This window comes from Polyodon spathula, chromosome 3 (genome assembly GCF_017654505.1).
Source record: "Polyodon spathula isolate WHYD16114869_AA chromosome 3, ASM1765450v1, whole genome shotgun sequence".
Taxonomy (NCBI): Eukaryota; Metazoa; Chordata; class Actinopteri; order Acipenseriformes; family Polyodontidae; genus Polyodon; species Polyodon spathula.
Genome location: NC_054536.1, coordinates 82953675 through 82979717, shown reverse-complemented (window position 1 = coordinate 82979717; position 26043 = coordinate 82953675). Strand labels below are relative to the sequence as shown.

Sequence of the window (26043 nt, the reverse complement as noted above, 5' to 3'; positions counted from 1 at the left end):
CTGCAGTTGACAGAGAAACCCTCGGCGGTGGCTTTTAACACTGCAGTGATTGTGAATTTTTGTAATTTGAACAAACCCATAGGAAAGGGTTAAGTTTAATAGTAATCAATATCTTTGCTATTCCCTCTTCAGAACAAAAAACACAGTAACACTTACTACAGCTTTCTTTGTATAAATTGGATTAAAGCAGTGAATAAAAAAATGTTGACTTGGGTAGCTAAAAAGCTTTAAACAGGAATTTTCCATCTGAACCAACTTTTCTTTATTAGCTCCCATGAGAGTCTTGAAGCAGTTCAATGTCCTGCAGAGATTATTGTTTCAAATGATATTTGATATCTCAGGCAAATGCCGGCAGACAACTTTTGGTTTGTAAAAAGTCATTATCTTTTTCTTATTGTAAACGCTCATTGCTTATTGAAAAGGGCAACAACTACAAGATGTCAGGCCTCGTGTGCTATTGTGTGTGTAGGGGAGGACAGGAGCTGCTTTTCATATTAGCTTCTTTGTTTCATTAAGGAGTAGTACAATTTTAGCACAGTTGCAACACAGATAAACCGTGAATTTCAAATCTAAAAGTTTTATTCTGGGTTTTTAAAGGTCTCCACAAAATCAGTATTGGACAGTTTATCAGAAACTAAACAAACAAAACTGTTGATTAGAATCCAAGAGTTTCTGATAATTAAAGTAATTTCAAATGTATTGTTCAAAATCAGGGCTTGAATTTCAGCACGGGAATCGTGCATTTTCCAAGATATTTTAAGACTCAAAGCTACTGTATTTTCACAAAAAATTTAGAATGCCTAATTTAAAACGCTACTACAATCTCTAAGGAAGTGGGTGTCAGGGACAAAAGCACTATGAGCTGCATTCTGAGTAATTCTGGATAAAATAAGTAAATAAATAAACAAATGAAAGTGGTGCTGGATATTTTAAACGCAGCGAGACTTTGTTCTCTCGTACGTAATTCTCAGCCACCATCTTTAAGCATTATAGTAACTTGGGGGACTGCAGGAAGTAAACAGTTTTGAAAAAAAATAAGACGATATTAAATCTATGTTAGTGTTGTTTTGCAAGCGGCGACTTTAGCTTAAAGTGGAGTGCTGGTTAAAAAGAAAAGCACCTTTTTCTTATGCTGCAGGCAAAAAAAAAGTTTCCCCAAGCCGTTAAATGAAAACAGTGCCGAATGTACAATACAAAAATGATAGCAGTGAAGGGAACAGCAAAAAAAGATGAATTAAGATTTACCCATGTCTGGAGTTTAGCAACGGTGAAATTAGCTGTTCAGTCTGCAGTCCCTATGCAACTGTAAAGTTTACTAGCCGTTGTTACAAAATGTCTACATTATTGAGACATGGCAGTACACACAATAAGCTTTGAAAGAACCGCGAAGTAGAAACCTCACGTCGGGCAAAAGCAATGGAGAGAGCTCTGTCTGACAGTGATGAACAGCTGTTGGGCCTTTTGAAAGCATCTTATTTTAAAGCAACACCAGTGTGAATGATGATGCAGTAAAATATGTATAGTGTTTTTTACATGCAAAAGTGTCTTTTTATTGCCATTCAAAAAATTCAAAATCAAGCCCTGCGAAGTGCTTTTTTTTCTATGATCTTTGCATTCAAGTGGTTCTGGGCTCTGTTGGTCATTATTTGATGGGCCTGGCAGTGTTGAATGGTTATTTTGTTAAATGGTTTGGATGAAATGAGAGGGCTGTTTAGTGCCAGTACTATGGATTTTCCAGACAGACTTAAAACAAGCAGAGGCCAAGTAAAAAGCAGATTTAAAGAAAAATGTTCATAACTCAGCACTGGAACAACAGAGCACAACACCACTCTGAATGATTGCAAGCAGCATGCAAAATAAGAGACACGTTAAGGAACGGAATTTGAAGATACTTACTGTACTGTACTCTTTTAGCATGTTGTTCACTGAGGAATCCTGGTATTATCAACGAAAACCTAATTAGTGAAAATAATTATGCTGCACATTCATATTAATATTCTGTTAAACTATGCAGAGTGTGGAGCTTCGTTTCATGTAGTTAATGTTAATTAAGTTTATTACAGCACCAACCTTAAGCAGTGTGCTCATCATTTTTCTTGTAAAATATTCAGTTGTGCTGCACTGTATTTTCGCTCTACCTCACTACTGTGACAGTTAATACTGCTGGATTCCACAGTTAAAACTTCTATTAAAACTTTTATGTTGAACTTTGTGATAGAAATCAGTTGAGAATGTGTTGTTTACTTAGCCTGTTTTAAATACAAGCAAAGGTCACCAGAAACCATTTGGAGTAGAAGTAAGAAAGTAAGGAAGCATTAGTTACTGTAAAGCTAATACACTGGAGCCAGGAGACGATTCCCACAGCAGAGTCATTGGTATTTGGTGGAGTGCTGGAAGACAATTCTGGTTTTGTGTTCTGTTATTCATCATTTTTAATTGGTTTAGATATTAGACCTACTTCAGAATTGGCAAGCTGACATGTAGTATCATGTTTCCAGTAAGCTTTAGCCTGTGCATATACTGTAGGAGGCAGTGTGATCTGGTGGTTAAAGTCCAGGGCTTGTAACCAGAAGGTCACTGGTTCAAATCCCACCTCTAACATTGACTGACATTGTGTGACCCTGAGCAAGTCACTTAACCTCTTTGTGCTCCATCTTGAGGTTGAGATGTTAAATCAATGTCCTGTTGTAAGTGACTCTGCATATAATGCACAGTTCACAGCCTACCTCTGTAAAGCACTTTGTGATGGTGGTCCACTATGAAAGGCGCTATATAAAAATAAAGATATTATTATTATAATTAATAGTAGTAGTACAGCTGGCAAAAGAGAAGATCCACAGTGTGGCTCTGAGAGTTGCCCATGGTCCCATAGTGAGATTTATAATACCTGAATTTACAGTAACAGTACACTATTTAGGGGATAATGGCCTTTCTGTGGTGTGTTATAAGGTAGTAATGGAACTCCCGAGTCAGTAAGTGAGGGGGAGCTAACATTTTGGGTGTATGTAGGTTGGGACAGTGGGACAGAATACAATGAAATAGTCAGATACTTTGCTGACCGGCACATGAGAGCTTCCACTTATGCAGTAGCTCTTTGACCACATGTTGGTCTGGACATAATTAACACCTTCCGTCCAGGTATGGGCCTAACGAGAGATTGCAGAATGGCATGGTGGTCTGGTGATGCCAAGTAATATTCACTGAAGTTGAGACCACATGACTCATTTAAACCAACTGAGATTGGCTAAGCGTTTGCTACAGTTTGTGCCATTTTATTTTCTGAAAGTCAAATAAAACTTTCAGTGCTTCACGGCTAGCAAGAAACTATTGAGGTTCTCTGGGGGTTTGTAATTTTTTGTATGTTTTTTTTTTTCCCATCAAAAAAATATTTCACTAGAAAGGCACACTTTCACCAGATATGCTTAATGTAGCTGATTAAATTCAGAATTTGCATTTCATGTGTGTGGTTTTAAAAGGTACAGTGCTTTTCTTATACAGTTCACAGCCTACCTCTGTAAAGCGCTTTGTGATGGTGGTCCACTATGAAAGGCGCTATGTAAAAATAGATATTATGAAAAAAAAGTTTGAGTTAAAAATTGTGGTACTGTACTTGGTGCTACCTACAATAAGTGCAAGTTCCACACAAACTCATCCAGCACTGGTGTTTGGGTTAGGAAGCAGGTAATGTGTCATGTACTGTATGAGCTGCCAACTATGTGACATAGACCGCTTTCCCTTTCAGCAGCTTCTTCAGCCAGAATTTCTTTTGACACAGTTTGCTTTCCTGTGATAAAGCACTGGCTGCTGAATTAGCACAAATGCTCTTAACCCTTGCAGTGCAGGGATCCAGCTAATACTGTATGGAGATTGTTGAGTTTTTGCACCTCTAGACTAACAGGTAACTCTTAACAGGGTCTTTATTTAGTAGGGCTCCAGTAAAACACCACTTTTATGTTTACTGAATTTGTAAACCATCCATAATCTTTTAGTTTGTGAAATCTCTATAGTGATGTGATGCAATCGTAGGCATGTTCTGGAACAGTTTTAGACCACCTCGCTTACTATTATAAACGTGAATTTGCATCAATAGCTATTTTTCTTTCCTTTTTGTGGAAAGACTACAAACAACACTTTGTGCTCCTCTTATTCTCTTGCACAGCAAGAAAGTGAACATGGGAACAAATGTTAAGCCCAAAAGGTTTAACCCGGTCAATGCGCTCTGTTTAATATTACCTAAACAGTTTTTTGTAGACGTTTCTGGATGTCATGGTATGTTTGCCATGCTCTTCCCTGGCTTTCCATGGTGAGTTTGCTGGCGAGGACAGTTTGTGCTGATTAACTGAAATGGTGTTTAATGTTACTGGCATCAGGGCTGGAAGGGAGTGGCAGGAAGCTGCAAAAACTCAATAGAGTCTCAATTTTGTGTTGCTATGGCAAGAGGCTGTGAGTGCCATGTCTTTTGACTTTTTATTTTTGTCTGTGTAACATTTAGCTTTGCAGATTTGTACCAGTGAATCTGTGCAATGCAGCTCAACAAACATTCAGAGACGTGTTTGAGATGTGGTTTATTGAAGCTGTATTATTTAACTTCTAGTACAATGCTACAATATAGCAGGCAGGATCAGAATGGAAGGGATATAATGGAGGTTCCTGTATGTTTGCTAAACATGGCACTGACACAGTGATACCCCTTTATTTGTAGAGGATGCAAGTACTAAAGGATTACTGAAACTTAAAAGATGACTTGAGTCAGTTGTGCTTAGGATGTCTTGTCAATTAAATCACATAAACTGGATTTCATTGAAACCATTCCAATGGATCTTCCTGTGAATCCCATGGTCTCTTTTTGATTGTGTATTTGTTGACTTTAATCTGTAACAAACGCAGAATTAATTGAGTCTGTCATGACGTCAGACAAGGAAGAGACAAACACAGTACTTTGAGGTGAAGTTTTTATGGGCATATTTAATAATAAATCTAATTTGTACAAAACAACCAAACACAAAAGGCTTGATGGCAAAAACAAACAGACAAACACAGTGAAGAAGTATCATGCTGGTGTAAAGCCAGCACAAGTAGCAATTGGTGTTATCTTTGTATATCTTTAACTTGCATTTCTCCTCTGAACAAAACCCAACCTCGATTTGAGGGGTTCCTGCCTCTTTTATACAGCTGTGCGTGAGCTTGATTGCTTGTCAATCATTCAATCAGGCTCAGGCACATTCTACATGTGAAGTGATTTGGCAGAGAAGACAATTAACTCTTCCCTGCCGACCATACATTTAAATAATAATAATAATACAACGCAAATAACAGGTAAACAAAATATGCACTGGGGCTGGTGTACACCTTCACAGAGTCACATATGCTTTGAATACTATATTTTTACATTTATTTCTGGGCTTACAAACAAACTGTATTTTTCTTGTCTCTTGTTAGGTGAATAAAAGTACAGTGCCATCACTTAGTGCACACTGTGACAGATGCGTGGTAAAATAGTACACCCTTTTTATTGCTTATTTATTTATTTATTTATTTTTATTTGTGCGTAAAGTACACATTTGGAACTTGGCTTTTCAAGTAGCTGATTGAGTTTGACTCTGGTAGCCCAATCGAGGAGCAAAACTTCAAAGTCAACACTGCTCTCTAGCCTTCTGTATCTCATTGTCCAAAGAAACAGCAAGTCAGACGTGAGGCCTGTTTTACAAGCTACAGGAAAGTTAAACCTTAATTATGTTTTGCTGTCTTCAGTACAAAGATTATCGATGCTCTGGATCCTGGTAGGTAGCAGTTGATACATGGAGTTTGAGGGATTCCTAATCCCTTTTTTTTTTTTAATGCTTACATAAAGGACAGTATACATGCTAAAGCCAAAGCACTAGCAGACTCTTAAGCCATGTGTAATGTTATCCTAGGAAATGTTCTGTTCCCTTGTATTCAGTTCCATTGTTTAGCAAACTAGTGCTACTGGCAAGTGTCTTGATTGTATTATGCGCTCGAACTTCGGATTGACTGGACTACTGTATATGTTGTGGTATCAGTAACTAGTAGCAGTAACGTGGGTTTTTTTTCTGGATTGAGGTATTTGTCTTGTTTTCGCATTGTTTCATAGTCTTCATTGCTAACACTCTTCCGGTCTACTCTGTCTCCAGGCGAAGACTTATCTCCCAGCGCTCCTCTCTGGAGACTCTGGAAGACATCGAGGAAAATGCTCCTCTGCGCAGGTAATCCTTCACCGCACAAAGCAGCTGAGGAAGTCCAATTTTTAAAGCTAGTATATTTATTTATCTGTCTGAAACATATGCAGTACACAAAACGACCTGGGTTGTAAAATGGACTAGACAGGTTCTTGCTCTAGTTTAAAATCAGGGGATCTATCATACTGTCCTAAATAGTGACAGGATGTTAATTCTGCTGGTCTGTAACTCATAAGCCTGCTCCAGCACTTTCTTCAAATTTTTTATTTTTTTTTATTCATAAAGGGGGGGGGGGGGGTGGTGTTACCCTGTGGAGGAAGCACCTGCTGGATTAATATACACAGTTCAAATGACAATGTTTAGGTCTGGCATTGTTTAGAAATTGGTAATTAAGGGCCTGTGAGTGCCTCATGGTGTGCAGGGTAAGTTATACAGTCAGGGGTGCACAGGTTCATGTCCTGTCACTGAGAAGTTGCAGATTGTTGGCTGGGAGTGTTACATTTGCGCTTGCACCCTAGGAATGTTTCTCTTCACCCCGTTACAGTGACCCCTACTGGCCAGGTGCCCAGTGAGCTCAAAGCATTGCAAGGCTGGCCTCCTGCTGAGGTGCTAAGTCACTAGAATCTGCTGTAAGACTCTGAGTAAAGAGGCCATTGAGGTTGTTAGTAAAACTGAGCAATCACTGATGATCATATGACGTACTTGCATCGAGCAGCATGTTACGACATTCTCTATCTGTAACTGAAATCAGTCAGCTTGTGATGCCCTGGTCTGGTTTTTCCTGCCTGTCTTTTTGTTAAGACATGCTGGAGGCCACATTTGAATCGGGGCCAGTACCCAGGATTGTATGTTTTTTTTTATGATGTTTGTTTGCTTTTAGGTGCCGCACTCTATCAGGTTCACCCAGACCAAAGAGCTTTAAGAAGGTTCACTTTATTAAGAACATGAGGCAGCACGACACCAGGAATGGCAGGTACAGAAAACAATGTGGAACAGTATTTATTTAATATGCACATTACAAGTTTTGGGCTTGTATAGTCTTTTGTTCTCTTTGATGATGAATAATGTTTAAATACAGCCTGGTGAGACTTCTACCTAGATCACACAGGCTTAGGTTTGCAAAGTGTTTGCTCCAATTTGTAATAAACTAATTTTTATGAAAGCTGAAAAACACTCACACAAAGGCTTACCAAACAACTAAATCATACAGGAAAACGCAATTCACTCAGGTTTGTTTGATCCGCATTTTGTGGAATTATCCAGTGCCAGGTAAAGGTATACTTACACTGTTTTCTGCTACATGTATGCTGTTTTCCTGTACACATTCACAACCTCTGAGATTTGAAATAATCATTGATAATTGTTTTATGTGCATCATCGGACTGCACTAAGTATTTCAGACAGGAGTGATTTATTGAGGACCCCTTCTCTTTGACATTTTAATCAATTTTTCTGTAGACTTCCCAAAATACAATACTCTCACGTCCTGCTGTTTTATGTAATGATCGTCTTTAGTTTAAACCACAGAACATGTCCACCACTCCATCATTAGGTTCTCTGCTGGGCTGACATTAGCACAAAGTTAAGCCACCATACAGCATATAATGAGGTGCTCATCCATGAGCAGAGCCAGATTTTACTGTGCTGGATGATCTGTAATCACTTAACTGTTTTACAGGATATGAAATAGGGGTGAGTAATTTAGTGCTCGAGTGCTGGATTGTTAAATTTTGAGTACTCAAACCTTATGCCAGACAATATTATTCCACAAAAATTACCACATTAACACTAGAACCGCCACGGGCAGTCAATATGACGACATATCAAACATCTGCACAACCGGAATGCTGTATTTCAATGAACAATTAAACATAAAAGGGTTTATTTTCTAACTTACCACATATAAAGCACTACTTAAAAATGTAATACAATACAGAGCAAGGATGTCTAAATGACATGGTCAACACCCAACAGCGCCTCTCACACACACACCCACACTATCGAAACTAGTGGTATGGTCCCACCCTGGAACAATCAGATAACGTGAATGCGCAGGACCAGATGAAACAAAAGTCTGCCAACCTGAACTGACCGGGTCTCTACAATAAATTAAGCTTACATTCATAAAGAGATATTATTTTAATTTTTTCGAGTACTCAAGCAATAAATTAGTGCTCAAGTAATTATAATTATTTAGAGTACTCGAGTACTCTAACCCACCCCTAATATGAAAATGTTTTTGTCTTGTGACCCTTGACCTGTTCTAAAATCCATGGATAACCTCTCTAAAATGCCAGTGCTATGAAATAATTCATGTTAAAACTGAATATAAATAGTATAACCAGCCAATAGCCATGATGTGGATTCATTGGTAACCACAACACCCAAGTATTCAGAGACGGGGGTGGAAGCCACAAGTACATCAAATGTATTGAGTCATACATGAGAATTGCGTAGAATCCATCATTTTCTTCAGGATTATTGGAAATGTTTTGTCACAATAACAGTAAATGATGTTGTTTTAGACAACTCCCACTAAATGCCAGATTCCCATACCAAAACAATGAGTAAATCCTGTCGCAGGACACCATTACTGTCTAATTCCTATGTGCTGAGCCTGAAAAGGGTGAAGATATCATCCATTCACAGATTGCCACCCTTTCTCATTCTCTGCTCATTATATATTAATGCCCAGAGAAGTCATTATTGATTAATATTGGTGTGTGCTTGTGTCTGTGGTGAACTGCTGTGTGCAGCCCTCTGCCCTCATTGCAGAGTACAGTATACTGTTCAAACACTTCTTCAGATTGTATTGCTGATTTAAACAGAGAATCAGAAACCGCAGAAAAGCAATCCTTGTTTTTGTGTTTAATTAATCTAAAATGCTAAACGTTGACAGGGCTTTGCTTTTTGAACAGAGAAAGGGACCCCAAAGTCACTAATTTGAGTATAAGATCTTGAGAATAAAATATTGTCATGCAAACAGTGTCGGGGTTGATGGCTCGTAAGAGACCCTACGGAGCAGTTGGTGCAAGAAGGCAGCTGTCAAAAGATGCCCAGGACATACCCAGTCAAGTCAGTGAAGTGGCACAATGATGGTGGCTTTATTTTGTGCATCTGAATAGTTATTTGATGCAAATGACAACCTTTGTGGGCATCATCTACAGAGGTGTGGGCTGCCTCCTTTTCTGTAAGGGTTGTGTTGTACAATTGCTGCTTGGAATATGAGTAGAAAGACTCTTCAATACCCTTATCTTAATGTCTATGATGTACTACTGTATACAACATAGCAATTATATTTATAATGCTAATATGTATTTTTTTTAATCAGACATGTAAGCATTATTTTTTACTATGGTAAAACTTTTTTATTTTTACTTTATGTAGGTTAGTTTGTTTTTGTTTTATTTTTTTTATAGGATAGTCCTTATCAGTGGCAGAAGATCCATCTGTAGTGTATTTTCAGTGCTGCCCTATCGAGATTGTAGCCGTGAAGGGTATGTATATTCAAAGCATATTATTATTATTATTATTATTAATATTATGATATTTTTAAATAGCTATATGGTTCAGCATTCTGGTTTTTGTTTTGTACATATGCTTTGGTGAAAAAAAGGCATAACTAGTGAATGCTCAAAAATACTTTCAGTACGCAGCTATGCAAGAAAGCCATATCCCTTAGAGATGTTTACTGTGGTAAATTTGCGCAGTAGTTTTGCAGTTTGCCATGTGTTTGCTGTGCATGTACTATGCTATTGTTCTATTCTCTGCCATACACCTGAGTGCTTTACCATACTTGCCAGTGTTTTTTTCTGCTTTTGCAAGGCTTTACTGCGCTTTTAAAAAAAAAAATGCTTCTTTCACACTGCAAGTGAGCTATTTTATTAAATTGGTTAATTAAGGTCACAGCACATTTTGTTTCCAGGGTCTCCAGAACTTCACCTCACAGTGGCTTAGCCAAGATAGCGTACGGTCCTGTCCTCCTCACGGGCCGCTATTGGCAAATTTATCTGACAAAACCTAGTATGTGAATTTTGCCTATACTGTATTTCAAATGATGTAAAATATGCAACTTTTAAATTTATTTTCTCTAGGCGATGGCAAAATGTGTTTTTAAACTAGAAAATGTATTTAGTTTTTTTTTATTATTCTACAGTATTTTTTTTTTTTATAAGTGGTTTGGTGAAATCTGAAGTGAGGCTGGACCTTTAGATTGCTGCCATCAGGTACTGACAGTTATGTGTACTGAGATTGATTGTACCTGCGTTCATCAGTGTTCAGAGACACTTGAATGCAAGTCAGTCCAGTCTCAATGGTCTTCCTCTCTTTGGAAATCAATTTCCTGCTGTTCTTGTAGTTCATTGAGGATATTCAGTGTTCAATAGACACAATCAGAGCAATTCCTCCACTCTGTGCCATAAGGGCTGTGAGAAAATAGGACCGGCACTTTGACAGATTTCCAGATAAGGGGATTCTCTTACATCTGCAGCTGTGGGAAAACTTGAGTATACAATTGTGTTTCTTCACTGGGGGAGTGATTTTAGTTTTTTCCCAGTAAGAGAAAAAGACTAGGCGCTGAAAATGGTTAACTATTTAACACTAAAAAACATAGCAGCTAACAAAACAAACTTTGTTCCCCTTTCTGCATGCTATAAGTGACCACTTGGTTCATGAGCTGTAAAAACTGAGAGTTTACTATTGAAGCAGTGCAGATCTAAATGAAGACAAAATAGAGGTTGTTTGATCTCTGGGAGAATAATACTGACAGAAATGTTCCGGAGGGTAGACATGCTGAGGAGTTGCTTCAACACCTGAAAGGTATTATTTGTAGTTGTAACGATCCACATAGTGGAAGCAAGGCATAATTACGTGGCCACATTAACCCTAAAGATGTAATATGGCCTTTGTATAAACCTGATAACCTATAAAAAGTGGCTGATATTTATTCCCCTTTTTAGTTAACATTTAGTGGTCATGCAGTGCTGCTGGTGACTAAATGTTGAACTGTTTTAACTTGGTATACAATTACATCCTTTTGTAGAATTTGTGAAAAATGACATGTAAAAGGTTGTAATAATGTACATGCACATTTAAGTGTATTATATAACATACACTTCTCCTAGGCAGGCAATGAGATCTTAATTTTGCTGTGATAATAATTGTTTGTTGTAAATATTGCTGGGATTATGTGATGGGAACACGGGGTTGCTTTGCACACTTAGTATAAATGTCTGGCTGTAGGGCAAAACTGTGCTTTACAGAGAAAACAAAAATGAAATCAGCTTTTTATTTTTGATAATCTTATTTAAACCAACATAACCCAAACAACCCCATGACTTTTAATGTCGTCAAATGAAACTCTCAACCATGCGAAACCAACCGCAGGGACTTCTGGAGGGAGCTTCTTTTTATTGCAGTGGTTTGGGTAAATAAAATATTACAGAATATCATTACAGAATATCAGCAGTTATAAAGTACAGTAAAGTCAGTAGAAAATAAGATCAAATGCAAATAAGGACAAAATAAAGAATTCAATAACTAATTACATTTTAGAGCAAATTCAACTAAGAGCAGTTAACTTATAGTAAAAATATTTGCTTATATCAGTAAAGTCCATTAAGAGCACATAGTAAGTACGATAAATGGATAAGAACGATTTCAAATAAGAACAATTACAAAAAACATGAATGCGGACACCTATAAGAGTAAAATGAAGTTCAAGATACAGGAAATAGCTATAATTAAGAGCAGTAGTAGAATACGGCAAAGTGTGGAGCAGTTCAGTGCAAGTACAAGCTGATGCAAGTGCTGGTACAATTGGGTGCCATATAGTCTAGTATCGTCGAGAGTTTATATAAAAGGGAATATAAACAGAAACTGAAATAACACATATTGGGTCCCTCACTATTTTTTGAAAGAGGTGAAATGTCTGTTAACCAAACTAGAATAAAACTACTAAGCAATGTAACCCACGTTCTCTTAGGCAGTCTCAAGGTGTTTGTTTCTAATTTTTTGTAACTTTTACATGATTTCTTTTTTTCTGCTTTCAAAAAAACAGGAGTTAATTAAAGGCTGGAGGTAGCACTTTGAAAAGGTGTCCCTTTATTTCTCGGTGCTCTTGGATAGTGGTATGCACAGTCGGATATCAAAGTGAAACTTTCCATTTTAAAAGAGCTCCAACAATAATTGCTGAGCTAAAGCAAAACAACGTGCAATCCAGTATGAGCTTATTTGGTATTCATGTCAATTCTTTTGAGATACTAGCGTTATCTAACCAAGTATTCAGGTCATTGTGTGCAGTAGCGTTAGGTTTCAGTGTGGTCCAGTTAACCTAGATTTTCTGTGTGCTTTTAAATAGTGAAGCCTTTTAGTTGCCTAGAATCTTTCCAGTCGTAGACTAGATAGAACACAGAAGCAGCTGAAGGGAAGGCATCATAACCGTGCGACCACTTCACTGGTAAATACTTTTTTTTTTTTTTATTGCAAACTGTTAAGGGCTTAAGGGAATAAAAACCTGGGATTAGGAGTAGCGATTCAATACCACATCTAGGGCATATTTTATCAGCTGGAATCATTCTTACTGCAATTTGGGTGTGGGTTTGTTTTGTTTTCTGTTCTTAAGATACGGTCACCTGAGTTCAGGAGCTGCTCTTCAGTTGATAGATCTGTGTAATATTGGCAAGATTCATCTTTTATGTAAGTAATTGTCAACGCCATCTAGTAATTGTCTACATTTTGTTTTGCTGGCTATACACAGCTGTGCACTAGATGGCACTGGTGCTTACTGTTATAAAGACACTTCGGCTGATGTAGTCTACACTGCATGCAGTATATCCATGCCGGGCAACTAGATTTGAAGAGCAGCTCCTAAAATCATAGTCAAAGCACCTAAACACAGATTATCGAAATTAATAATAATACAAAAACAAAGCAGTATCTGAGTCATTTTGAAGTTCCTTACTCTTTAAAAAAATGTTTTTTCTTCTTCAGCAATTAGCAGATGATGAAGTTGAAATGGCTAGGTTGCACATACAGTAGGGGCTGCTTTAAACCTGCTTCAAGTTAACTGTCAAAAGCTAATACAGACACCATGCAAAGATCATAGTAGAAATAAAGAATCTTTCTAGCTGGAGGGAAACATGTTGGGCAGTATTGTCCGGCAATAAATAGAGGGTGTGGAGCAATATTTATTTCTATTCATACAGTAATCATGAATGGTATCATGATTGCATAAAAAATTGGTCAAACTACAGACAAAAACATATACAGTTACTGTATTTAGTTACTAATTCAGCAAGGAAAACATCTAAAATAAAACTACAACGGCTAGAACAAACCAGTTGTCATGATTGCGCTACACTGAATCAGATTTTCAATACCGCAGTTCTGTGATCAGCTCAAATGCATGGTTGTTATGCTTTCAGTCGTTGGCACAAGTAGGTATATTTCCTATCAAATGACAGCTAGTATTCCAACTGTTCCTGTCATGTCACATTGTAGGTGGAGAGTGTAGTGGAGCTGTGACAGCTACAGGAACACTAGGCTAAAGGAACTTGGCTCAGATCAGCCCAGTCGGCTGCTGCTGTCTGAAGGAAAAAGAAAGTGACACTAGGTTACTGAAATTCGACAGCAATTTGTGGAGAGGGAAATAATCTGGGGGTAAATAAAGGCCTCTGTCTGTCAAACTTGCATATTTATATGAGCATTAAGTGGATACAAGTTATGGTGATCTACTTTTTCATGTTACTTTCTTTTGCCTCTTCAGCAGGAGCAGTGCACTATGTGGTGTAGTTTTACTCAAGACTGTAAATCATTAAGATGGCACATCACTGCTTTTTAACTTAAATCTCCTTAGTCATTTACATATGTACAGGTTATTTATGTACGTCTTGCTGGTATGGTGGAATTCTTAACTGCAGCACAGCAGTTGGAGAGCAATGGTTTATTAATTCTGAATTAAACTGAATCCACCACAAAAATACACTCGGTTATGCCATTTAGACTGAAGAAACGGTTAAAAGAGCAAGCATTCTCAGTATTACAGTACATATCACACAGCGGAACGCCAATCCTTATAAAAAATCCTGTCCTAACTGGTTAACAGTTAGAGCTGTGGACTTTGAGCCAGCAGATCGGTTAGCAGGCTTTATGAAATGTAAGACTGACACAGAAGTCCTCAAAACTGCCCATTAAAGCTGTGAAAATAGATTATTAAACAGTAGTAGGAAGTCTCCAGTGAAAATGAGGTGTGGCTTCTCATTTAGGAATATCCTGAATAAGAAGGCACCTATCTTCCATGGGGAAGAGGAGGTAAAGATTCTGAATCTTAATGACCCATATGAGTGCTTGTTTAAACCTGGTTGTTGGGAGCTTGGTGATGGTGACAAAAGAGACTGTTCTGTCTATAGGCAGTGGATTAACACTGCTGTTCTCTTGGTAGGGAGCTGAAGCTGGAGGGTGGACGTCAGCGTCATCCCTCTGGAGGTGTGGGCACCAAGGAGATGGTGATCGGCCTCGAGGGCGTCGAGCTGGGAGCTGACGGCAGGGTGAGGCTCAGAATGGGAGCAAGGGGTCATACATGAATGCAGTTGAATAAGATTCACTCCCACCTGGAGACTGAGATTACAGTGTGAACATGGCATCTGCGTAAATATAATTTCTGAATTATAAACGCCCTTTTTTTTTTTTTTTTTTCCTCTGAGCACAGTAGAAGTTATTGGACTTCAGTAGCATACCTGGAAAAAAAAAACTTTCAAACAATCATTTACAATTTGGAACAGTAAGTACCGGTAATGAGAATGTTATCCAAGTCAAAGGGTGTTTACTGACACTTCGCAGAAATATTTTTATACCAGTAATTTTGAATTGTTGAGTTCAGCTGAGAAGGATTTGAGGAAGAACTAGATCAACAAGACATGAAAGCTGTTAAATTGCGATGATGTCACCACAGACTACCCTCTATGAAATGTTTTTTTATTTTTACTGTTAGTTAGCTGTAGCATTGCAGCATTTTCAGGTCAGTATCGTAAATGGATTGCTCGTTAGTGTGAGTCCCCATCTCAGAAGGTAAAGCAGGACTCCAAATAAAATGACTGTTTGGTAACTCTTTGGAGACAGAAATGGGGGTGGTATAGTTTATCCAGCCGTGTCAGGGTGTGGGGGAGGATGGATTTACTGAGCCTGTGGGTCTTGTCTCCACAGACTGTCTCCTACACCCAGTTCCTGTACCCTACAAATGCCCTGAGCACACGGAGGAACACCATCGACTCCACTGCGTCCTTCTCACAGTTCCGAAACACAAGCCATCGCAGCCTTACTTTGGCCAGAGCCAACAGCACCCAGGGGAGCATTGATGCAGGTGAGTGAGCCCCTTCTATTACAGCACCGTAAATACAGGTGCCTCCCTGAAACAAGACCTCCCCCGCAAGTGTGCCTGTTATTCTAGAAGAGAGTGCTGGATATGGGAAAGTGATGCTTACTCATCATTGGTAATTCTGTTTTAGTAACCTTGTCTGTCTTCATAATATCTGTGGTTTTATACAGCAGACACAGCACTTGCCCTGAGGCTAGTCTGTAGCTGAATGTCATGCATCGGTTAACAATAGAAAACAGATGGCAGGTGCACCCATAGAATCATTGTGCAATGACGACAATTGAGATGTCGCACCTCGTTTTCACATGTTGTTGTCTTGAGTTATTTAACCTTGCAAGTAAGTGGCTTAAATGGGAGGCAAAGATCTGAAGTGTCATGTGGCAGCTTGTCAAACTCCTCCGAGCAGCATTTTCAGTAAGAACCAGGTGAATGTGGATTGGCATTTTGTTTTGAGCAGTGTAAAACATTGGGTTTGATATAAGGGTTTTACATTATAGTTCTCATAAATTGAATTCTCTAAATTTGGTGGTAGCTGGCACAGTTTAATGCCAGTTTTTTTTTCCTGTTAAAATACAGCTTAAAGTATTATTAAAAGTCAAGATTAGAGGGAGCAGTCTCATTGGCTTACAAGTGTTCCACCTGTGCAAATATGACGCACTACCAGTGCACTTGGAACTTTTTGCCCCCCCCCCCCAAAAAAAAAAATGATCCTGTTATGGGCCATTCCATGCCAACTCAACCAGTGCCGTTGCCCGTCTGTCTCAGATTTTCCTATTAAAATTCACCTGGGGGTTTTCAGACACGCTGAGTTCAGAAATGATAGCCATGATTTTTTTCCCTTTTGGCTTAAACTTGGTACAAATAGCACAAATTCAAATTTCAAGTGGGTTTAATGACTAAAAATGATGGCTATCATTTCTGAACTCAGTATGTCAGAAAACCCCCAGGTGAATTTTTATAGGAAAACCTGAGATGGACGGGCAAAGAAATGTCCTTTTTCTGGTTGAGTTGGAGTTGGAAATTACATAATTTTATGGAATTGCTGGCTTGGTTGCAAACAAGCTAACCTGTTTTTAGGCACGCATGGTGTTAGAACATTACCTCTGTACAATATTAGCACTGTAAAAAGAAAGGGTTTCATTTTAAAGCAATGTTATATAAACTTTGGTTCAAATTTTACAGTTCAGCAGGTTATTTAAATGATCAAAATGCTGGGAACAATCGCTAGCACAGCATCTGGATCTAATGCAAAATGTCAGAATCCACTGGAATTTTTTTAAATGTGTTTTTTAAACATATATAGTGTTTCAGATATTACAACCTGGTAACTGTTCAATGCACTTTTTATTAATTTAGTATTAAAAATAGTTAAAAGCCAGGCATAGTAATAAAAGTGGCTTGCACTAGTCAGGTATAACCCATTCAAACTAAATAATAATAATGGTGCTGTATGTGAACAGGATTTTCCTTTACATTCACTGTCTTACACTGTCTTTACAGAAACAATCCTCAAGCGGCTTACAATATTGTTTATGCTGCATGCCGTTATATTGTTTACACTGCTGCAGGTGGCTTTTAAATACAGGTGGTCTCTGTGGGTTATTGTTGTTTTCAGGTTTTTTCAAGGCCTTTTCTGTGTATTCAGAGTCCATGATATCAATGAATAGACTAGACTAGCTGGTACTGGTAAATCTCAATTTCATAGTGAAGGTGATGACTGTTGAACATAGTGCTTCTCAAACCTTGTACTGTCAGTTGATTCACAACACATTAACCCAAGATAAATTATGACCAATGTCTGGGTAAACTGATTTTGAAATTGGCATCATATCCAATTCAAATGCGCCCCCATTAGCAGATAATTAATCAAGCAGGGTTTGGAACTTCTACTCTATCTGGGTATTATGTAGGAACGTTTACAACAGGGGTACTCAATAGACTTCTACAGTGCCTATTCTAGTACTGTATATACTATAGTATGTACTGTAGTATACAAGTAGTTTCTATAGTGAGTATTGTAGTACTGTACAGTACTATAGTAACTATGGTATATACTATTGGGTGTACTGTATTACAAGGTACTCAGCAGACGGACTCCGGCCCGAATCCCAACCGCAAGTACATTTTGACCGGACTGCCAAGTCTTATGCCGATCTATGAGTTTTTTTGTTATTGTTTTTTTAAGGTTTTTATTTTTAATTCACTTGAAAGAGAAAGCAGTGATTTTTGAGTGAAGTTTTTTTTTTTTTCTTCTGCTGCTTCAGTTTTGTTTGCTACAATTTGCTTTGTTTTTGCAATGGTGAAACACAATGTTTGGCTCTGCTAACACAGACACATAAGACTACAGTAGTTATACCATTCTGTGGTTATGGCAAGGAAAGAACTCATGCAGTCACAAGTCCCACAAAAACTCCTTTTAACATAGTGAAGAACTCTCAAACCAACAACATGTGTAAAATGTATTTGTGTAGTGTTTTTGTTACTGCTGGCGGCTCTCCAGCATCACCAGTGGTTGAGAGAGCGCACTACAGCTTGGAACCATCACACTCCCATCATAGACCTTCACTAAAATAACTGATTACCACTGGTTTAGAGTATTAGTATGCTGAGGATCTCGGCATTAAAACCCTCCTGTTTTTTCTTTTTCTTCTCTCTCTTTTGCAGGGAGTGACAGTGCCGACTTTTTGGAATATGACCCGAACCTTCTAGATGACCCACAGTGGCCGTGCGGGAAACACAAGAGGGTCCTGATATTCCCTTCTTACATGGTAGGTGAAGTTCTCATATTATTTGCACCTTCTGAAGGTTGTTATCTAAAAAAAAAAACATAAAGCTGTATTTAACAGAAACCAACCGTCCACATATATATATATATATATATATATATATATATATATATAGATATATATATATATACCAATATATATATTTTGCGATAAAACAGCATTTCTTCAAACTGGCTTTTAAGAGTTGTGGTTCAGATGTTTGAAGAAAAGGTAAAAACCTCAAATGTCAAAAGGTACTCATCCCTGACAGACGAGCACTTGCGCTCTGCCCCTTTATTCAGTTAAACATGTTGTTGCCACGCTTTGTGCACGTGCTGTTGCACATGCTAATTAGGCTTGAAAGCATTAAGGAGCGACCCCTGCCTACAACACTTATCGGGTCAAATACAGTGATGCCCTTAAGGACCAGATTCTTATCAAGTTACCCAGTCAGACTGGAAGACAATTGCTGAGCCGTGCTCTGGTACTTCCAAGCACCATGTCTTTGTACCTGAGTCAGGTATGGTTAATTGGGCATCCAACATAGGCTACAGCCAAGTGTCTGGGAGATTTGAGAGGCAAGTTAATTTTTTTTAATTATCAAAAGGAATTATGCTTCTGTCTGAGGCACAGCTGTTTGCACACGGTCCAAGATTGACTTAATGTTGTCCTCATTCATTTCTCTTACAGTAGATACTAGTCATCCTGTAGTTCTGAAATGTTATATGCCAGTAGTTGTGGGGTTGCTTATATATCCAGTCACACAAAGGAGGAGAAGGATAAATGTTCAATATCATACTATGCCAAGCACTTGTTCCTCTAGCCTCTGACTGTGGGCCTTACATTTTTTAGACATCTTTTTGTGCATTACAGTACTTTATAGCATACTGCCCCAGAAATGAGCATAGTTTTATGGTGCCATGGCAACAGTTTCTATCGGAACCCTTTTGAAATGTATTCAAACACTTTTATACTGCTTGCCATTGTGGTTTTTCTGAAATAGCATAAGAAAAAAAAAACAGTCAAATGGTAGCGAGCTGATCCTTTATGCATGTGATCTGCACACTGTCTACACATTTGAAAGTGTTTGAAAAATGTGGTCTTTATGGTGAGCTGGTCTTAAGAAAGGATTTGCACCATGTAATGGACCACGGGGGAAAAAACAACAAAAAAAAACACAGAAACACTGTTTACTGCATTTGGAGACTGCTACATGTTGTTATCCTTAAACTCCTGCAGGTTTTAATGCCACTTTCTCTTATTTTTTTAAATAAGAGTCAAAGTACCCCCTGCTGTGTGAATTTAAAAGGGGGGCTCCCGAGTGGCACATCCAGTAAAAAGCAACCTAATCCTTAATGGTTACCGTTTTTTTTTTTTTTTTTTTTTTTTTTTTTGGTGTAGCAATAGTGGAACAAAAATATCTGAATAATGTTGTTGTGGAATAATATGTGTAACAGGGAAAGACTATTTTCTCTTTAATCCCAATGTCTAAATGTCAGGTACATGACTCACCTCAGCTCTTCATCCATGTGTGCAGGTCATGTCTGTGTGTTTTGTATTACCTGGTACTATTCAAGTTGTATGAATGTAACAAACCTATATTGTTATTATTATTAATATTATTGTTGTTGATCATAGTATGGAATTTTTTTTATATATATTTTGCATCATAAAAGTCTATTATTAATTTTCATTACTATGGTAATTAGAGAGAGAGAGAGTTAGTTTATCAGATACTAACATTTTAAATTTGATTATCCAAACAAATACATTTTTGAAAAAACTCAACGTTTATAATACAGTTAAAGCTAAATTAATTACATCAAATGAGTAGATGAGGACATATAATTGCAATTAGGCTGATGTTCCTTTTCATTGCTACGGTAATATGATACCTTTTAATTTGTAAACATAACAAATGGCATTTACTGTTTCTAAGTCCCACTCATTTTCCTTTACAGTGGTTTTGGTGAATGAGGTGATTAGAAAAATAAGCAGCTGGTTAAACTAGCTAGGCCACTTCTTGCACATAAAGTGCATTGGTTAAAAAGTTAAAGGTTAAATACAGACTAATCTATCATAAACCAGGTACTGGTAATATAATGGAACTGTGCTGGTTCTTTCTGATTGCTGTTTTTTTTTTTTCAGAAGCTAATTTATAAATACATTTAAAAATGCCAAGTAGTGTTACACTGCAAAAAAAAAAAAAAAAAAAGTAAAAATGGCAGTTTGGTTCACTGGAAATACACCTCCCTAAAAATGTTTTCTATTTAATCATTCTTTACATTAAAGTTTAGAATACAGTTATATGAATGCATTTTTAATTGTTACCCTCCTGCCACATGATACAGTTTAAAAGTTAAAGTAATAAATATAAGTCAATGGGCATTTAAGCTAGTGCTTTCACTAGACCAGTGTATTCAAAAGTGACTTGGGCTGTATGTGGGTGTGTGTCTGTGTTGTCTGTGTGAATTAGTAAATTCTCTGTGATTTCTGACCCCCTATGTGAGAGGGTGTGTGTGGATGAGTCACCAATAGAATCAGAGACACAGATATTTGGGTGACAATAGAAGCACTTTGGACTGGACCGTATTGGTCCTATTGTCCTGCTGTTCCCCCCACATCTCTCTGACCAGATCAAACACACCCCGGGGTCTCTGCCCATCCAGCAGCTTGAATGGACAGAACCAAGCCGGGTTGTAAAAAGGGAAGAGGTCTCCAATTACTTTCTCCTTCTTAGCTAATGGAGGGAGCAGGGCAGTCACAGCAGCCAACCAATTTTTGAACTGCTCGCAGTCCCACCCCTGAATGACTGGCACTGGCAAGCGAGGGCACAACCCCACGTGTACTCGCGTCACCATCTGCCCAATTTTTAAATCCACTGAGATCTTTGGATAGGTGTGCATATCCCCATGAACACATTTAATATTAACCTGTCCCCTTAACCGTTTATGCCCCAGTGAGATTAACCCTTCTTATATTGGGGACTGACTACACCATGAATCCAAGAGAGCTTGGGTTTGTTTACCTTCCACTGTCACAGGTAGGTCAAAACCAATTTGCTGGAGTGGTTTGAAGTAATTGAACATTCATACCTGGATGGACAAGGTCACGTTCCATATGTGGGCTTGGAAAATCCGAGCGAGGTGGCCCATCTGGCTTGTCCAACACGTCAGTGGACCTGGTTCTTGCCTTGAAGCTCTCAGTGGAGGTCTGAACACAGGAGTCATCAATGGGGCTGTACGGTAGGGTGGCCGCATGAGATGGCCACCAACACCGCAGCAGCCGCCGGGGTACCCCACCCTGCCTTGGTCTCTTTGCCCTTCCCTGGACATGTTGTAGGGTTAGTACTGGAATCCCAGTTTTTTCCAGTGACTTGGCGGACGTTGGCCCTGTGGGCCAGTACCGTTCTGGTAACTGGACTACCAGGACCAGTGTTTCAGATTCCCAGCATGTAGTCCCGGAGTCGATGAGCAACCACCCGGGGATGCTTAGTGTGGCCCCCACCTGATTTAGGATGACTACCTTGAGTGTGAGGTAATCCATCATAGCTGCTGGGTCAGGTTTGTTGCTGCCGTCTGTGCTTCTGTTAGCTGCTGCAAGTGGTAGCTAGCCCACTGTGGGCCTGGAGCCATTGGCTTTACTTGGAAAGAAAGCTGATACAAGTTGAAAAACTTGTCTGTCTGGTAATTAGCACATGCAAATCGCTATATTGTGTGCCATCATCATGTTGCCTATGGATTGAATGTTTGGAAATAGTAACCCGGGTCTGTTATCATTATCTTGTTTCAGACCACCGTGATTGAGTACGTGAAACCATCTGACCTCAAGAAAGACATGAACGAGACCTTTAAAGAGAAGTTCCCTCACATCAAGTTGACCCTGAGCAAGATAAGAAGGTAAGTTGCAAAAAATAATAATACCCAAACGAATGCACAAGTATGACCTAATTGACTGTTCAGTGTTACCCTGCATTTGGATTTAGATGCATCAATAGATAGAAAAGCTTGAAAGCTCATAATGAAGATTATAGTGGATTTGAAGGTTAGATGTGATTCCCTAGTGTGCCACTAAAAAAAAAAAAATTATGAAATTTCAAAACGTCACTATAGATAATTGGTTTCCTAATAATAATAATACAGATAAGGCACTGTATTTTCATAGTTGATGAGGTTGTGTGAAACTCGTTATAGCTTTTCTGGTGCCCTTTGCCCTGTTGTTACTATTAAGCTTGAATCTTGACGGTATGTCAACGGATGTGCTACGTTTTTAGTCTCCTGTTTCAGTGGAAAGGTTCAGAGTATGTTCACTGCTCTTCAGTTCCCCTCCTTTTCTTTCCTGTGTTCAGCCTGAAGCGGGAGATGCGCAAGCTGGCCCAGGACGAGTGCAGCTTCGAGGAGCCCACAGTGGCCATGGCGTTCGTCTACTTTGAGAAGCTGGCCCTCAAGGGCACGCTCAACAAGCAGAACCGCAAGTTGTGTGCCGGCGCCTGCGTTCTGTTGGCAGCCAAAATAGGAAGTGACCTCAAGAAGCACGAGGTGAAACATTTAATAGATGTAAGTATGCAACAGCCAGCACTGTTTTAGTTCATTTTTCCTAAGACGAGGCCAAGTTAGGAAACCAAATTAACAACACTGAACTGCAGTACAGGATTTTCCATATGTGAAGCTAACGTTAGAATTTTTTTAATTTTTTTTTTGTAATTCATAGTGGCCTTAATTAATAAGCTCCTCTGCTCTTCAGGAGTAATTTGCTTGTTAAAGAAGTACACTGGGAATATCTTAGCTCCTAGTCTATGAGGAAGATTTGACTCTCCAACAATGCAGAAGTATACTGTTTTGTCTCCTTTACCGACATCTCTGCCTGGTAGTTGACCACATCAAGAACAGTACAGTACAAACATGGCCAACTATCAAAGTAATGTCTCACAGTCGGGGGTTTTATTGCAAACATAGGACAGTAAAAGGAGCCTTTAAATCTTTAAAATGATGATTAATTATAGTTAGACATTTTATCATCCACAGTCATCTGCAGTGTGATAGTGTCCTCCTAATGGACCTTCCTGATTGGTGGATGGTTTCTAGAGTTGTTTGTTTTGGCCTTATACATTTGTATATCTGGTTAAAATAGTTTATTTGACAAACGATGGCCATGTATGCAAGTACTCAATCTTTTTTTTTTTTTCCCTGCCTTTATTTATTTATTTATTTATTTATTTATTTTTAGAAACTGGAAGAGAAATTTCGTCTGAACCGGCGTGAGCTGATAGCGTTTGAATTCCCAGTGCTGGTAGCTCTGGAATTTGCTCTGCACCTCACCGAACACGAAGTGATGCCACATTACAGACGGCTCCTGCAAAGCTCCTAGCACTGGCTACTCATCAGGAGAGCGTTTTGCGCTCTTCTGATCTGGGCTTCTCTTCAACTGACTCCACAAAAGCTCCTTTCACTACTGGAAACAGCAAAAATCATACACAGAACTCAAAATGTAGGACATCAAACAGCCTGAGATGAAAGGCTCAGAACTACATGTGACCTTTTCATTTTGTTTATTCATCAAAAGTGGCTTAATTCTATTGAAAGCACTGTTGCTTAGGGTACTTCAGGTTGCTAAGGGGCAAAAGTGACAACCTAAAAAAGCAGCACTGATGTAGATATAAAAAAATGGAAGAAAAACACATTGCCTAGCTTTGTACCCAGAGGACAATTGTACGATTATAGGGGGGAAAAAAATAGATATAAACTGTGTGTAAAAGATGCATAAGTCATATTTTGCTTCTTGCGCTGCCATGTAAACTGATTAATACCAGTAAATCCAAGCGTTTTTAGGGGTGGGAAGCAGAGTTTTTGTTTTTAGCCTTTGTTTTGTCATTGGTATATTGTTTTGCCTCATAGCTTTTCCTGAAACTGGAAGCATTGTATCACACAGCTCTTTAGGCTGACAAAGATCTTGCCCTTATCGTTTGATAGGCCTTTTCACCGCTTTGACTGTGTAATAACCATCCAAGCTAGTTTTTTCTGGTAGTCACGGCATCATAGCCATATACAGATCCTTATTTAGGTGGAGTTCGATGCACTTCTCATAAGTCAGTGGTATAGAAAGGTGGTCATTCGTTTGTTTTTTTGTGTGTTTGTTTTAAAAAGCCCATCTAATCTCTTTTTTTTTTTTTTTCCACCAACTTCACTTAAGTTTATAGGGACCATTCTGATGAATTTACTGTAACCTGAGACACGTTGCTGTCTTTTACCATTCCATTCCACACCATACAGACAGCATTTGCTTTTTTAGTATTACTGTAAGCTTCACAAAAAAAAAACATTTTAGTAATGGCTTCATACACAGTACACTTCTTTTTTGATATTTTCCTGTGCTTTGTTTCTACAGGTGGAGACTGTAACTGCACCCTTTAGTGTTTTATTTCCCATGCTCTATGTTAGAGCCTATTATAAGCACATTTATAGTGCTGCAGTGTGTGTGAGGGGGGGATGTGAAATTAGTGTAAACCAGTGTAAAATGAGTTGAGCAATACATGCAAGAGGTATGTAGCAGTGGAGATTGAAAACAGTGGTTTGTTTAATGGGATTCTTCAGTTAAGACCCACCAAATTTATTAAATTGTTTTCTTTAAATGAGGTCCACAAATTATAAGCTGGAAGATCATAAGGTCAAAATTAGCTTTGTAAAGCACCTATAACTATTAAACACTAGTGCTGAAATTAGAAATAATAAAATAAACTTGAATTCAATTGCAAATGTTTATTAGGAGTCTTTTTCAGTGTCAAAGACTTCCAGTTGAAACATTTGTCGTTGAGTTGGTTTCTTGTAGAATTTCTAATACATGAACCAATGTATTGAAGTAAAGAACAGAAATTCTGAATTTTTGTGCTTTATTACACTGCTGAAAGGTAATTGAAAATCATGCACAGGAGGACAAGCCCTGAACACATTAGCAGAAAAAAATAAAAAATAATACTGTAGTGTTAACATTCCGTAAGCTTCTAACCACATGCATTGCTTCTCACCACTATCACACGTCTGAAACAGGAGGGGAAAAAACAGCAATTTTAAAGCACTTCTGTTTCATTCTTTTTAATTTTAACCCTTAGAGGCTCATCACACCAACAGGCTGGTAAGATCTCTAGATATGCCCCCATCACTCCAGTCCATGATTTAAATATCCCCAAGATCACGTCTCCATGGTTTCATTTGAAGCACCCTTGTGATTTGAACATGGCCTAACCTCCTAGACACTTTGCAAAGGGGAAATAAGGCTTTGTACTCCTGTGGATGAATGCTAGTGAGTATCTTATGGTTCAGACAACAAAACAGACATTTAGAGTATTCTCAAATACATAGCAAGATATTGTACAGTAATTTTTTGTGTGTGTGTGTGTAATATATATATATATATATATATATATATATATAATATAATATATATATTCACATTATATTATATATAATAATATGTGTGTACACACACAGTTGTTTACATACCCCGATGGAATTTTTTTTAATTTCTAGAAAATTCTCGAAAACAAATTATTATAATTAACAAATAATTAACAAAAAAAATTTTGAAGCAAATGTTTTGCTTTTGTGGATGAGGGAAAAAAAATTAAAGAAATAGATGTCTACAGTTCAATTATTTCAGCAATTCTTTTGCAAAACAGGCTAATTCAAAAGTATTGTTACCCTGACAAGGAAAA

At 38.2% G+C, this 26043-nt stretch overlaps 1 protein-coding gene across 2 annotated transcripts in view; it reads left to right on the top strand.

The window, feature by feature from the left end:
• Nucleotides 1-25720, top strand: part of LOC121313507 (CDK5 and ABL1 enzyme substrate 1-like) — a 38899-nt gene extending 13179 nt beyond the window's left edge. The window contains exons 2-10 of one of the 2 annotated variants that reach the window (XM_041246146.1): nucleotides 6153-6224; nucleotides 7078-7170; nucleotides 9617-9694; nucleotides 14638-14743; nucleotides 15399-15555; nucleotides 18235-18338; nucleotides 22128-22234; nucleotides 22684-22891; nucleotides 23562-25720. In XM_041246146.1, the coding sequence (XP_041102080.1) occupies nucleotides 6153-6224; nucleotides 7078-7170; nucleotides 9617-9694; nucleotides 14638-14743; nucleotides 15399-15555; nucleotides 18235-18338; nucleotides 22128-22234; nucleotides 22684-22891; nucleotides 23562-23702 (1066 nt within the window). In that variant the 3' untranslated portion in view covers nucleotides 23703-25720. The remainder of the gene's footprint in view (nucleotides 1-6152; nucleotides 6225-7077; nucleotides 7171-9616; nucleotides 9695-14637; nucleotides 14744-15398; nucleotides 15556-18234; nucleotides 18339-22127; nucleotides 22235-22683; nucleotides 22892-23561) is intronic. The other variant, XM_041246147.1, reaches the window with a different exon arrangement.
• The last annotated feature ends 323 nt before the right edge of the window (nucleotides 25721-26043 follow it).